The sequence below is a fragment of the Bos javanicus genome, chromosome 1 (genome assembly GCF_032452875.1).
Source record: "Bos javanicus breed banteng chromosome 1, ARS-OSU_banteng_1.0, whole genome shotgun sequence".
NCBI classification, from domain to species: domain Eukaryota; kingdom Metazoa; phylum Chordata; class Mammalia; order Artiodactyla; family Bovidae; genus Bos; species Bos javanicus.
This window is the reverse complement of record NC_083868.1, coordinates 154,018,424-154,030,894: the sequence shown is the minus strand read 5'-3', so window position 1 is coordinate 154,030,894 and position 12,471 is coordinate 154,018,424. Positions and strand designations below refer to the sequence as shown.

General features: G+C 43.5%; 1 protein-coding gene across 10 annotated transcripts in view; it reads left to right on the top strand.

The window, feature by feature from the left end:
- TBC1D5 (TBC1 domain family member 5) overlaps positions 1 to 12,471 on the top strand; it is a 599,010-nt gene that overhangs the window by 521,127 nt on the left and 65,412 nt on the right. For 9 of the 10 annotated variants that reach the window (XM_061427849.1, XM_061427904.1, XM_061427893.1 and 6 more), the window contains one exon: positions 4,771 to 5,021. In XM_061427849.1, the coding sequence (XP_061283833.1) occupies positions 4,771 to 5,021 (251 nt within the window). Of the gene's footprint in view, positions 1 to 4,770; positions 5,022 to 9,015; positions 9,082 to 12,471 lie in introns of all 10 variants that reach the window. The other variant, XM_061427917.1, reaches the window with a different exon arrangement.

Sequence of the window (12,471 nt, the reverse complement as noted above, 5' to 3'; positions counted from 1 at the left end):
GCAAAATAAACCATTTGGAAAAGGATTTTTTTCACATTTAATTGTGTTATAAATCAATAGCTCTTTTTATATAAAGCTGAATTCCAAGTCTCCCATACCTAGCCTGTAATATTAGCTAGAATCATTAGAGAAGACTTTATGGAAAGAAGCAGCATAGAGCTCTTCGATTTTTATTATAGAACTCTGGATCAGTTATGTTTTAGAACTCTTTCTAGTTTATCTATTCAGAGATCTGTCTAGTTCAGTTCAGTCACTCAGTCAACTCCCTGTCCATCACCAACTCCCGGAGCTTACTCAAACTCCTGTCCATCGAGTCGGTGATGCCATCCAGCCATCTCATCCTCTGTCATTCCCTTCTTCTCCTGCCTTCAGTCTTTTCCAGCATTACAGTCTTGTCCAGTGATTCAATTCTTCCTATCAGGTGGACAAAGTATTGGAGTTTCAGTTTCAGCATCAGTCCTTCCAGTGAACACCCAGGACTGATTTCCTTTAGGACGGACTGGTCAGATCTCCTTGCAGTCCAAGGGGCTCTCTAGAGTCTTCTCCAACACCACACTTCAAAAGCATCAATTCTTTGGCACTCAGCTTTCTTTATAGTCCAACTCTTACATCCATACATGACTACTGGAAAAACCATAGCTTTGATAAGATGGACCTTTGTTGGCAAAGTAATGTCTCTGCTTTTTTATATGCTGTCTAGTTTGGTCATAGCTTTTCTTCCGAGGACCAAGAGTCTTTTAATTTCATGGCTGCACTCACCATCTGCAATGATTTTGGAGCCCCTCAAAATGAAGTCTCTCACTGTTTCCATTGTTTCCCCATCTATTTGCCATGAAGTTATGGGACCGGATGCCATGATCTTAATTTTCTGAATGTGGAGTTTTAAGCCAACTTTTTCACTCTCTTCTTCCACTTTCATCAGGAGGCTCTTTAGTTCTTTGCTTTCTGCCATAAGGGTGGTATCATCTTGATTCCAGCTTGTGCTTCATCCAGTCCAGCATTTCTCATGATGTACTCTGCATATAAGTTAAATAAGCAGGGTGACAGTATACAGCCTTGGCATACTCCTTTCCCAATTTGGAACCAGTCTGTTGTTCCATGTCCAGTTCTAACTGTTGCTTCTTCACCTGCATACAGATTCTCAGGAGGCAGGTCAGGTGGTCTGGTATTCCCATCTCTCTAAGAATTTTCCATGGTTTGTTGTGATCTACACAGTCAAAGGCTTTGGCATAGTCAATAAAGCAGAAATAGATGTTTTTCTGGAACTGTTTTGCTTTTTTGATGATCCAACGGATATTGTCAATTTAATCTCTGGTTCCTCTGGCTTTTCTAAATCCAACTTGAACTTCTGGAAGTTCATGGTTCACATACTGTTAAAGCCTGGCTTGGAGAATTTTGAGCATTACTTTGCTAGCGTGTGAGATGACTGCAATTGTGCGGTAGTTTAAACATTCTTTGGCATTGCCTTTCTTTGGGATTGGAATGAAAACTGACCTTTTCCAGTCCTGTGGCCACTGCTAAGTTTTCCATATTTGCTGGCATATTGAGTATAACACTTTCACAGCATCGTCTTTTAGGATTTGAAATAGCTCAACTGGAATTCCATCACCTCCACTCACTCTGTTTGTAGTGATGCTTCCTAAGGCCCACTTGACTTCACATTCCAGGATGTCTGGCTCTAGGTGAGTGATCACACCATCGTGATTATATGGGTCGTGAAGATCTTTTTTGTATAGTTCTGTGTATTCTTGCCACCTCTTCTTAATATCTTCTGCTTCTGTTAGGGCTGTACCATTTCTGTCCTTTATTGTGCCCATCTTTGCATGAAATGTTCCCTTGGTATCTTTAATTTTCTTGAAGACAACTCTAGTCTTTCCCATTCTATTGTTTTCCTCTATTTCTTTGCATTGATCACTGAGGAAGCTTTCTTATCTCTCTTTGCTATTCTTTGGAACTCTGCATTCAGATGGGTATATCTTTCCTTTTCTCCTTTGCCTTTAGCTTCTCTTCTTTTCTCAGCTATTTGTAAGGCCTCTTCGGACAACCATTTTGCCTTTTTGCATTTCTTTTTCTTGGGGATGGTCTTCATCCCTGCCTTCTATACAGTGTCATGAACCTCTGTCCATAGTCCTTCAGGCAATCTGTCTATCAGGTCTAATCCCTTGAACCTATTTGTCACTTCCACTGTATAATCATAAGGGATTTGATTTAGGTCATATCAGGATGGTCTAGAGATTTTTGCTGCTTTCTTCAATTTAAGTCTGAATTTGGCAATAAGGAGTTCATGATCTGAGCCACAGCTCCCAGTCTTGCTTTTGCTGACTGTATAGAGCTTCTCCATCTTTGGCTGCAAAGAATATAATCAATCTGATTTTGGTATTGACCATCTGGTGATGTCCATGTGTAGAGTCTTCTCTTGTGTTGTTGGAAGAGGGTGTTTGCTATGACCAGTGCATTCTCTTGGCAAAACTCTATGAGCCTTTGCCCTGCTTCATTCTGTACTCCAAGGCCAAACTTACTCCACAAGTCTCTTGACTTCCTGCTTTTACATCCCAGTCCCCTATAATGAAAAGGACATCTTTTTTGGATGTTATTTCTAAAAGGTCTTGTAGGTCTTCATAGAACCGTTCGACTTCAGCTTCTCCAGCATTACTGGTCAGGGCATAGACTTGGATTACTGTGATATTGAATGGTTGGCCTTGGAAATGAACAGAGATCATTCTGTCATTTTTGAGATTGCAACCAAGTACTGCATTTCAGCCTCTTTGTTGACTATGATGGCTACTCCATTTCTTCTAAGGGATTCTTTCCCGCAGTAGTAGATATATTGGTCATCTGAGTTAAATTCACCCATTCCAGTCCAATTTAGTTCACAAATTCCTCAAATGTTGATGTTCACTCTTGCCATCTCCTGTTTGAGCACTTCCAATTTGCCTTGATTCATGGACCTACCATTCCATGTTCCCATGCAGTATTGTTCTTTACAGTTTTTTGCTCTACTGAGAGCTCTATCTACAAGACCCTGATGCTGGGAAAGATTGAGGGCAAGGCAGAAGGCGAAGGTGGTGACAGAGGATGAGATGGTTGGGTAGCCTTGCGAACTCAGTGGAAATGAGTCTGAGCAAACTTGGGGAGACAGTGGAGGACAGGGAAGCCTGGCACGCTGCAGTCAAGGGGCCACAAAGAGTCAGACACCACACAGCGACTGAACAGCAGCTAGTAAAGGCAGGGACACAGCTGTCACATAAAACGCAGGAGAATTACCATGTACGTGCTGCCAGGTAGATCTGAGAAAAGGAAATGATGGCAAAATTTAAGGTGACTAAAATCGTGACAAGTGGATCTCTCAGAATTGATTTCCAGTTTCCTACTTTTGTGAAAACAAAGCTAAATGTGAGAAAATAGGCTTCTATTAATGATTGGATTACATACTAATATTGACATGGACAACATCCCACAAGTAAAATAGTCTAACTGGTCTTCCAGATAATAGCCCCGAGATACTTAAAGCCGGTGACTCATTTGGGAAGTAATCATTCATTTTAACAGATGTTGACTTGGTGTCCTCTCTCTCTGCCAGGCTGTGCATCGGCACTGGCAAACCCCGGTCGCCAGGAGAGGCCTGTGTGAGCCGGAGGGGAGCGTGGAGGGGGGCTGAGTGCTGAGCGGCGAGGTGAGGGTGGCCCTTGGGCCCTGCAGCGCAGTCACTGTGACCCCAGGGGTGGGCTGAGAGCAGGGGACCATAGCCAGACCGAGTGGGCCAGACTGAAGCACAGAAAGCTCATGAGACACTTTGTGAGGAGGGCGAGACCAGGAAGGAATGAGCGTTCAGAGGAGAAGGGCTGCAAACCTGTGTGCAGGAGTGCACGCGCAGCAGGTGGTGTGCTCATGGAAGACACAGCAGAGAGGAGCGAGCACGAGGTGGGACGGGGGCTCTGGGAGCAGCCGTCTCCAGAGGGCCGAGCCGCGGGGACCCTGCCTGTGGGCGGCGAGCGGTGGCCGGGCCGGGTGAGAAGGGTCCGTCTGCCTTTTAACAAGTGTAGGCGGAACGCGTGGTGTGTGTTGGCAGCGGCGGGATGGAGACCAGCGTCCTTGTCTCCATGGCATTTTGTTGCACTGGGGAGTGAAGAAGGCGGACATACACCGGGCAGACCAGCAAAACATGTGGTGTTTTGGGAAGGGGACGCAGGGTCGCGGGAAGGGGGTGTGGAGGAGGGCGGCGGGGGGAGGGCAGACTCGGGTCTGGGGGCCCGACCCATGATGCACTGTGAGCTGGCTGCACAGCTGTCAGAGACGCTGCTGTTGCAGAATCGGGGGAGGTGCGGCCTTGGGGGAGACCTGTTCTCCCCTCGCTCCCCTTTGCGGCCACCCGGGCTCGCCCAGCCCTGACCGCCCCTTCGGAGCCCGCGTCGCAGGCGTCCGTCACCGCCTCCTTCTATGGCATGTGACGGACGCACTTCCTGCCTGGGCCCTCCAGGGGGAGCTGTGCTGTAGAGTGGTGGCGCCGCCACTGTTAGGGCCTGTTGAATAAAGGAGTGAAAAAAAAAAATTCCACAAGCCACATCTTCAAAAGTCTTGCAGTTGGACTGTTCTGTGGTCACTTTTAAGTTTCCATACCTCACTGTGTGTACCTGATCTCGTAAATGGCCCTTTTCAAAGCATGTGAACTATGTCTTTGCATCAACAGAACATGTGATACTCTGATACTAGAGAACAGTTGTTCTCTAATTTAAATAATGTGTCTCCACGTTTGTGTTTTTTTTTTTATAGGACCAATGCCAAAGGCGCTCCCCTAAATATAAATAAGGTCTCGAACAGCCTGATTAACTTCGGAAGGAAGCTGATTTCTCCCGCAGCAGCCCCAGGCGGTGCCGGCGGACCCGTGGCAGCGGGCGGTGCTGGCGCCCCCTCCCCGGCGGCAGCTCCCACCAGGACCTTGGCGGAGGCCCCCAGGCACGCTCTGCAGCAGCAGCAGCAGAGGCTGATGAAATCGGAAAGTATGCCCGTGCAGCTGAACAAAGGTAAGGGAGGATACTAGAACCTGGGCCTTCTCACCAGACTTCGAGGAACCACCATCCTAGGAGGAGGAACTAATGCCAAACTCAACTGTAAAACATGTTAGATTGTTTGTAAATGGGAATTTCAGATACTATACTCTTCTTAAGAACTTTTTATGAGCTAATTTGTTAAAGTACTTTCTTAACATTTCTGCCTCAGTGTGCTTGCATTTGAGTCGTGGTCACGCCCACAGAGCGTGGTGTGAACAGCAGAGAACTTGTCACAGCAGAGAGCTTGAGGCCTGTAGACCGAGGTCTCTGCCGACTGTGCAGTGATGCCTCTGGCTAGGAGAGCGTTGGCAAGGGCCGGGCGTGGGACCCTTGGGCTCTGCTGGTCCCAGCTTTCACCCCTGAGGTTGGTTCAGAGGAGGCAGGTCACCAGGCTTGCATCCCTCTCCCAGCTGCTGTACCATCGAGGAGCACGAAGCAGAGCCCCGAACAGGGGAAGGGGCAGACAGGATGTCTCGGGCAGCCAGGGCCCGTGTCTGCGTTGGTGCGCTGGGAGAGGCGGAGAGCGTGAGACGGGCTCTCGGTGTGCGCGGCTCCGCGCTGTGCCGGCGGTTTCCTGCCGCCGGGGCTCTGGGAGGCGCCCTCCACTTCGGTGGCTTCCCAGCACCTCACCCTGCTCATTGTATTCGTAAGAGAGCCTTTTGGGTTCCTACCGAGAACCTTTTTCTCATATTTTCCACTTACCTCCAAAGAAGTGTGAATCAAGTAACCCGACTCATAGCCAGTTAGAAACGGCTACATTTATTTTTAGCTGTGAGGCTCTGCTGTGTGTATTCCGGAAGCACGAGATACTAACATGATGGCAGAAAATCTACAGAAATCAGTCCTGAGGCCTCACAAAGCCTGGAGTCTGTGGCCATTTAGTGTCAGAGCAGATACCCTCTTGACCCCTGCCTCATCCACGTTGTAAAGGAATCCCTTGGATTATAGCCAAGTTCAGTACCCAACACTCAGTGTTGACAGTAACAATAATATATTGAATCGTTAAATATTAAATATTAACCCATGTTCCATATACTTTAAGACGATTGCATCCAGCGTTATCAAAATTTTAATTACTGGTATTTAAACTGGTAAACTTAAGTTAAATGGACTTTATATGCCAGTGACAGAAAACAAACTGTGTGTGTTCAATAAGTGTGCTTCTATTAGTTACACTTATCTGTCGTTGCCTATATGAAGTATTAGACTTTATATGATTGCCGTTTAAATTTCTATTAGAATATTCCATTTACCTTACATAAGAACATCTTTTAATATTATTACACTCTTCTCTTTTTAATGTAGAGCTATCACACATGATTTAAAGAAAAGGAGACTTCAAATCCTTAACATATTGTAAATGTATTTTAATGCCAGGAGACATGCCCACTTCCAGGATGGAAATGAATGTTATTTAATATATTTCTTAATTGTACTGTTTTATTGTTCTAAACAAATATGATTTCAATATTGCTTTGATAACAAGCCATAGTTAGTAGTAATTCTAACTGATGGCAGGCAAATGAGTCAGAGAATCTCTTAATGCCGTAGCTTAAATTTTCTGAGGAACCAAGCCAAATGACTATAGAAATATAAAGTTGTGTCTCTAAGGAAATGTCAAGTATTAATATCACAGTGAGTGAGAAAGGAAGTACATGAGGACTGAACAATTGATGAAAACTAAGTCCCCAGTTATAGGGAAGCAACAGAGCACTTAAGCAGAGCATTTGGAACAGGAGCATCGCTGGGGCATTCCGTAACCCATCCCTGTGCGAAACGGAAGTGATCTTGTTTGGCAGCTCTTCTTTTCATTTTTGGTTTATTCTTCTCATGTCAACCTACAGAAGGCTTCTCTACCTTCATATTAAAGATGGCTTGGTCTGTCAGGGCCCCTCCCTGAATAAAGGTTTTAATAAAATAGACCAAAAGGTGAAGAGAGCAGTTTGTACCAGTAGAAGTGCGGGTAGGTTGATCATTCATTTGCTCTCCAGTGAACCATAGGCAGAATCCTGAAACTTCTGACCCTTTTCCTCACCTGGAAAATAAGGGGTTTTAATTGACCCCTGGGGAGCATGCCAGCTCTAAAAACCTATGGTTCCTTAGATGAAAGGTGTGTTTGTTAACTCTCCTCCAGCGGCGGTTCTTTCTGCGGGCATTTCCCGAAAGTGTCCTGCCGTGCCCTGATGCTGACCTGAACCCGCAGGTGTGTCCCCTGGCCCCGGAGCGGGTGAGCACAGTGCCGACTCCTTCCCAAGCCTCGCGCTGGGATAGGCTTCTGACCGTCTCGGGACAGCCCTGTGCTTCGTGCCTTTTTAGTGCACTCTGTAGGAAAACTTGAACGTTGTTTCGAAAAGTGGTTGTTTATGCAGTCAAAACCCTTATGGCTTTCATGGGTTAGTTAACTCTCGATTATCCCTGCTCATATAGAGGAAGAGTTCTGTGAGAAAGCCAGCATCCAAATGTCTGTTACTTGAAGTGCATTCTGCCGTGGGTATCTGTGTTGGGGGTGGGGTCCTGAAGGAAGGAGGGAGCACAGATGGTCCTCCAGCATTTTCCAGGTGACATCAATATTAAAATTAGCTTCAGTCTCTAAATATACATTAATAGGTGATCCAGAAGCTGCAGAGTAAAATGAGTAGCAAGCGTAAACTTGAAAATCTTCAAATGTACAGAAAATGAGGCACACTGCTTATCAGTGAATAGAGAGTTAACTGTATCAGGAAAATTCAGGACCTGGGAAGTCCCACTAAAAGTTGTTTATCAGTTATTTGGAGTATGTACCTATTTATAGATTTTATTTCAGCTATGGGAGAATATAAATGCATGTAAAATGCATGTACTGTTAATTGATAGGAATGGTCTAATTACAACCCAGTAATTTCCAGATGAGCTGTCTGTGCTGTAAATCATCATTGTAGCCAGTGGTCAAGGCACTGAAGGTTGTTACATAATTCAAAAATTGATTTTTTTTTTTTTTTTGCTATTGTGTAGGAGCTACAGGGAAAGCAGATCTGTTAATTATGTGTTATCATACATAGGAAATGTGATGCCTTTTACGAAGGCTTGTTTTTCAGCTTGTTAATCTCAAAATAGCATAAGGCTTCAGATGCTAACCTGTCCAGGAAGGCATTCGGCTGACAGTGGCTCTACTCCGTGGTGAGCTCTGCCACCCAGGAAGGAGATCAAAGACCCCAAAACCTTGCTTCTCAGTGGTCCTGCACCTCAAGTGCTTCTCAGCTTTTCCTTTTCCTTTCCTGTATTTTGAGAATGCACTCCCTTACCCTCCTTTTCCTTTGTATGTTTTTTGAGTTTGAGCACTTCTTTATTTTAAGCATTTACTACAGGTCCAATTTGTAATGAAATCTTGCCTATAGTAAGTATATCAAGTTTAAAGGGTATGCCGTTCACAGATTTATTTTTACATGTTGACATTTATAAGTGCATGTGGTAACTTATGAAATCTTTTCAGTACTTAGTATGAAATCAGAACTTGTTTAGGTCTTTATCTTATCACTGAAGAAATTCGTTTCAAGTTTCGTTAAAAATAAATTTTGTCTGTTACAGGAGGAAATTGATTTTAAAGGAACATCTCTACTTCTTAATTAAATACGTACATACTTTTGGATAAATAATTTTTAAATAAGAAAATATAAAATCATGCTGTTATTTGTAGGAAAATGAAATCTGCTCAGCAGATTGATGGCTAGTTTCCTGTACTTTAGACCTGTAGAAACTTTTTTTTTTCCTCAAGAAAAACAGGCACAAACACTTTTAAGGAAACATTTTAAAAATGAGTTCCTTTAAGAAATACTTTATATTAATTTTTCTAAGATTGTGTTATAGTTTGATTCACTGAACTTTTAGTAACTAGGTTGATAGGTAAAAAAGTATTATAGCATAAATATGAACGAAAAGTTAATTTATTTCCTCTTTATGAAATCTCATTATTTTTTCTTATGAAATCCAGGCGATGTAGTTACAGGAAGCGATGCTCAGGTTTCTGTTCCTGTCCAGACCCTAACTGACCTCCCAGGTACAGTTACCACGGCAACGCAGCATCTCTTTGCCTGCAGTCTCATTGCCTCCTCCCAAACTCCATTTTCCTTTTTGCCGCCCTCCATTCGTGCCGTCTGTCAGCTCACTGCACTGCTCAGCCACTGAGTGGCACTGTTGTTTAGGACAGAAAGTCCCCTCTCGTGTCATACCTTGCTAGCACCAAATCTGACTACAGTCTGTTTTTTATTATTTTTTTAATTGAGTTTGTACCAGTCTCTTTCCTTGCAGTAGATGGCACTCTAGATTTTGTGGTTCTTTTAACACCATATTTTAATTGACAGTTCATGCTGAGGTGTTTTTCAGTTGCAAAGGTGCTCTATGATAGGATTTGACAGATTAGTTCTGAGGTTAGACATCTTAGATGCTGTGTATCTGCTTATTATTATATGTATTAGCCAGAAGTACTTATTATATTTTACATAGAAGAATTATAGCTTGATTTCAAAATTTGTTTCTAAGTACAGGCTTTGTATTATGAGTCATTTTAACAGAATTGGACTTCCCTGATGGCTCAGATGGCAAAGCATCTGCCTACAGTGTGGGAGACCTGGGTTCGATCCCTGGGTTGGGAAGATCCTCTGGAGAAGGAAATGGCAACCCACTCCAGTACCCTTGCCTAGAAAATCCCATGGACGGAGGGGAGTGGTAGACTACAGTCCATGGGGTCGCAAAGAATTGGACACGACTTAGCGACTTTCACTTCACTTCACTTTTAACAGAATTAGAGTTCAGCGTGACAAATCTCTATGTAGAGTAATTGGCAATGATCTAAAATAAAAAGACTATTTAAATATCATAACCATGTGTCCAAAATCTAGAAAAAGTTTATTTAAGAAATACAAAACAATAGTAATCCATATTCAGCACCTCCTATGGAATTTAGAAACATAAATATTTAAAGTTGCTGCATTTATCTTTTATTACATAATCTTTTAAAATATCCTGTAGAGAGAAATTCTGTATTAAATGGAAGGCTAGACTAACTTTAAGAATCCTCCATTCAAATTCAGACTAAAAAGAGGACAGTATTAATAGAAATTCATATAATGTCTTCCTTAAAAATATCCGCACAGTCATGCTGCTAGCGTTAAACTGCTGTTCTAATAATGACATGTCTCCATAATATCTGTACTTTTTAATAGCATAACAGAAAATAATATGTCATGGTTAGGACATGAGTGGTGTGTTGACTTAATGTGTTAAACAAACATACCATGGGACAGAGGGGTGTGATCTTGCTTCTGTATTTAGTTCTGCGTTTCCCTGGTAGGGTTTCTGGCTGTGTTCTGGTAATTGAACCCGCTGACCTTTAGGGCTTTTCGAGCTCTGAGAGTCTGTGAAAGCTGCTGTTTACTCTGTTCAGTGACCTAAATAGTAATGCGGTGCTGTGGCATAGCCAGTACAAGAGGCAGATCAGTGATTCTTCTTTCCCTTTGTCAGTTATTGCACTTACGTGGATGTTGATGTGGTTTTCTGACCTGGTGAGAATTCACAGGACTTAAATTTGTTAACTTAAAAGCTTTTTTTCTTTTTTTGGCTGCACCACACAACTTGTAGGATCTTAGTTTCTTGACCAGGGATTGAACCTGGGCCCACGGCAGTGACAAGCATGAAGTCCTAACCACCAGACTGCCAGGGAGTTCGCCCCAGGCAACTGTCTAACAGGAGTTCTGTTACCGCAGGGTGAGTTTGCTGCAGAGTGTATCTCTGGCTGCGAAAGCCTGATGGGTTTATACCTGTGTGGAAAGAGAAAGCTAAAGGCTGCTTCCTGTTCTGACTTCTGCTTCTACACTCCTGCTCAGTCCGTGTTTTCCAGTAGACACGTGAACAGCATCCCTTTTTAAACAGACTCTTAAAGAAGGCGATGGCAGCATTTTGTTCAGATGACTTGCATTAGAGAAGTAGAATCGTCTCACTCACTCACTCAGCGAGTACTTGTTGAATCCTGCAGTGTGCCAGGCTCTGTTTTCATTGGTTCCTTGACCTTCCCTCCCGCTTCGCCAAGCTGCGTGGGCATCACAGGTACTTCAGATGACTCGGGCAAGTCCACGTGGTCAAGAACCAGCTCTTTTGCTGAGCCCCTGTTCCCAGCAGGAGTGTATCAGTCTCACAGGGAAGAGTCCAGTGGCTTGATGAGACACGAGGCAAGGTGAACAGCTTTCACCTGCAGTGGGCAGTGGGGCGAGCCCTGTCCCAGTTTGGAGAGGTCACTGTGGGTTTGCCTCAACCCAGCACACTTCCTGCAGAGTGTCAGAGAGCAAGGGGAGGTAGACAGGACCCAAAATAGTTAGTGGTGGCAACAGAAAGCTTTCTAGTAATCTCTGCTGGGGAGATTCTTGAGGCTCAGTAATCCCAGAAGCTGGAGAAGCTCATCAGAGGTTCCAGACCCACAAGAATAGACACACTTTTCAGGGAGATAAAATATCATGTGGACTTTACCCGGTGTCTTTTTTCAGAGCGGTGGAGCATTTTTCAAGCAGAAATTGAGCAAATATCAATATGTGCAATAATTCTTTAATTGTAGGTAGTCTTTTTTTATCATGAGGTCTTATATCTGTATCGTTGCCTTTTAACACACAATAATTATATGGGTTTTATTTTTTTGAAGAAAATTACAAATATAAAGCAATATCTCACAATCCAGGCCATTAAATAATTTTTGGAAAATTGTTGGAAAGATCCATTTTATTTTCCTCAGTGTAGGTTGCAATCATAAAAGATATGCCACAGGAGAGTTTATTCTTTTGTCGACTTAACTCAAAGAGTTTTATTCAAAATTATCTTAAGAAATAGCACATATGCCCCCAGGAGCTTTTTTTGAGAGATACTTAGGAATTATTAATTCATAAACTTAAAATTCAGAAAACTAAGATCATGGCATCTGGTCCCATCACTTCATGGGAAATAGATGGGGAAACAGTGTCAGACTTTATTTTTTTGGGCTCCAAAATCACTGCAGATGGTGACTGCACTCATGAAATTAAAAGATGCTTACTCCCCAGAAGGAAAGTTATGACCAACCTAGACAGCATATTAAAAAGCAGAGACATTACTTTGCCAACAAAGGTCCGTCTAGTCAAGGCTATGGTTTTTCCAGTGGTCATGTATGGATGTGAGAGTTGGACTGTGAAGAAAGCTGAGTGCCGAAGAATTGATGCTTTTGAACTGTGGTGTTGGAGAAGACTCTTGAGAGACCCTTGGACTGCAAGGAGATCCAACCAGTCCATTCTGAAGGAGATCAGCCCTAGGATTTCTTTGGAAGGAATGATGCTAAAGCTGAAACTCCAGTACTTTGGCCACCTCATGTGAAGAGTTGACTCATTGGAAAAGACTCTGATGGTGGGAGGGATTGGGGGCAGGAGGAGAA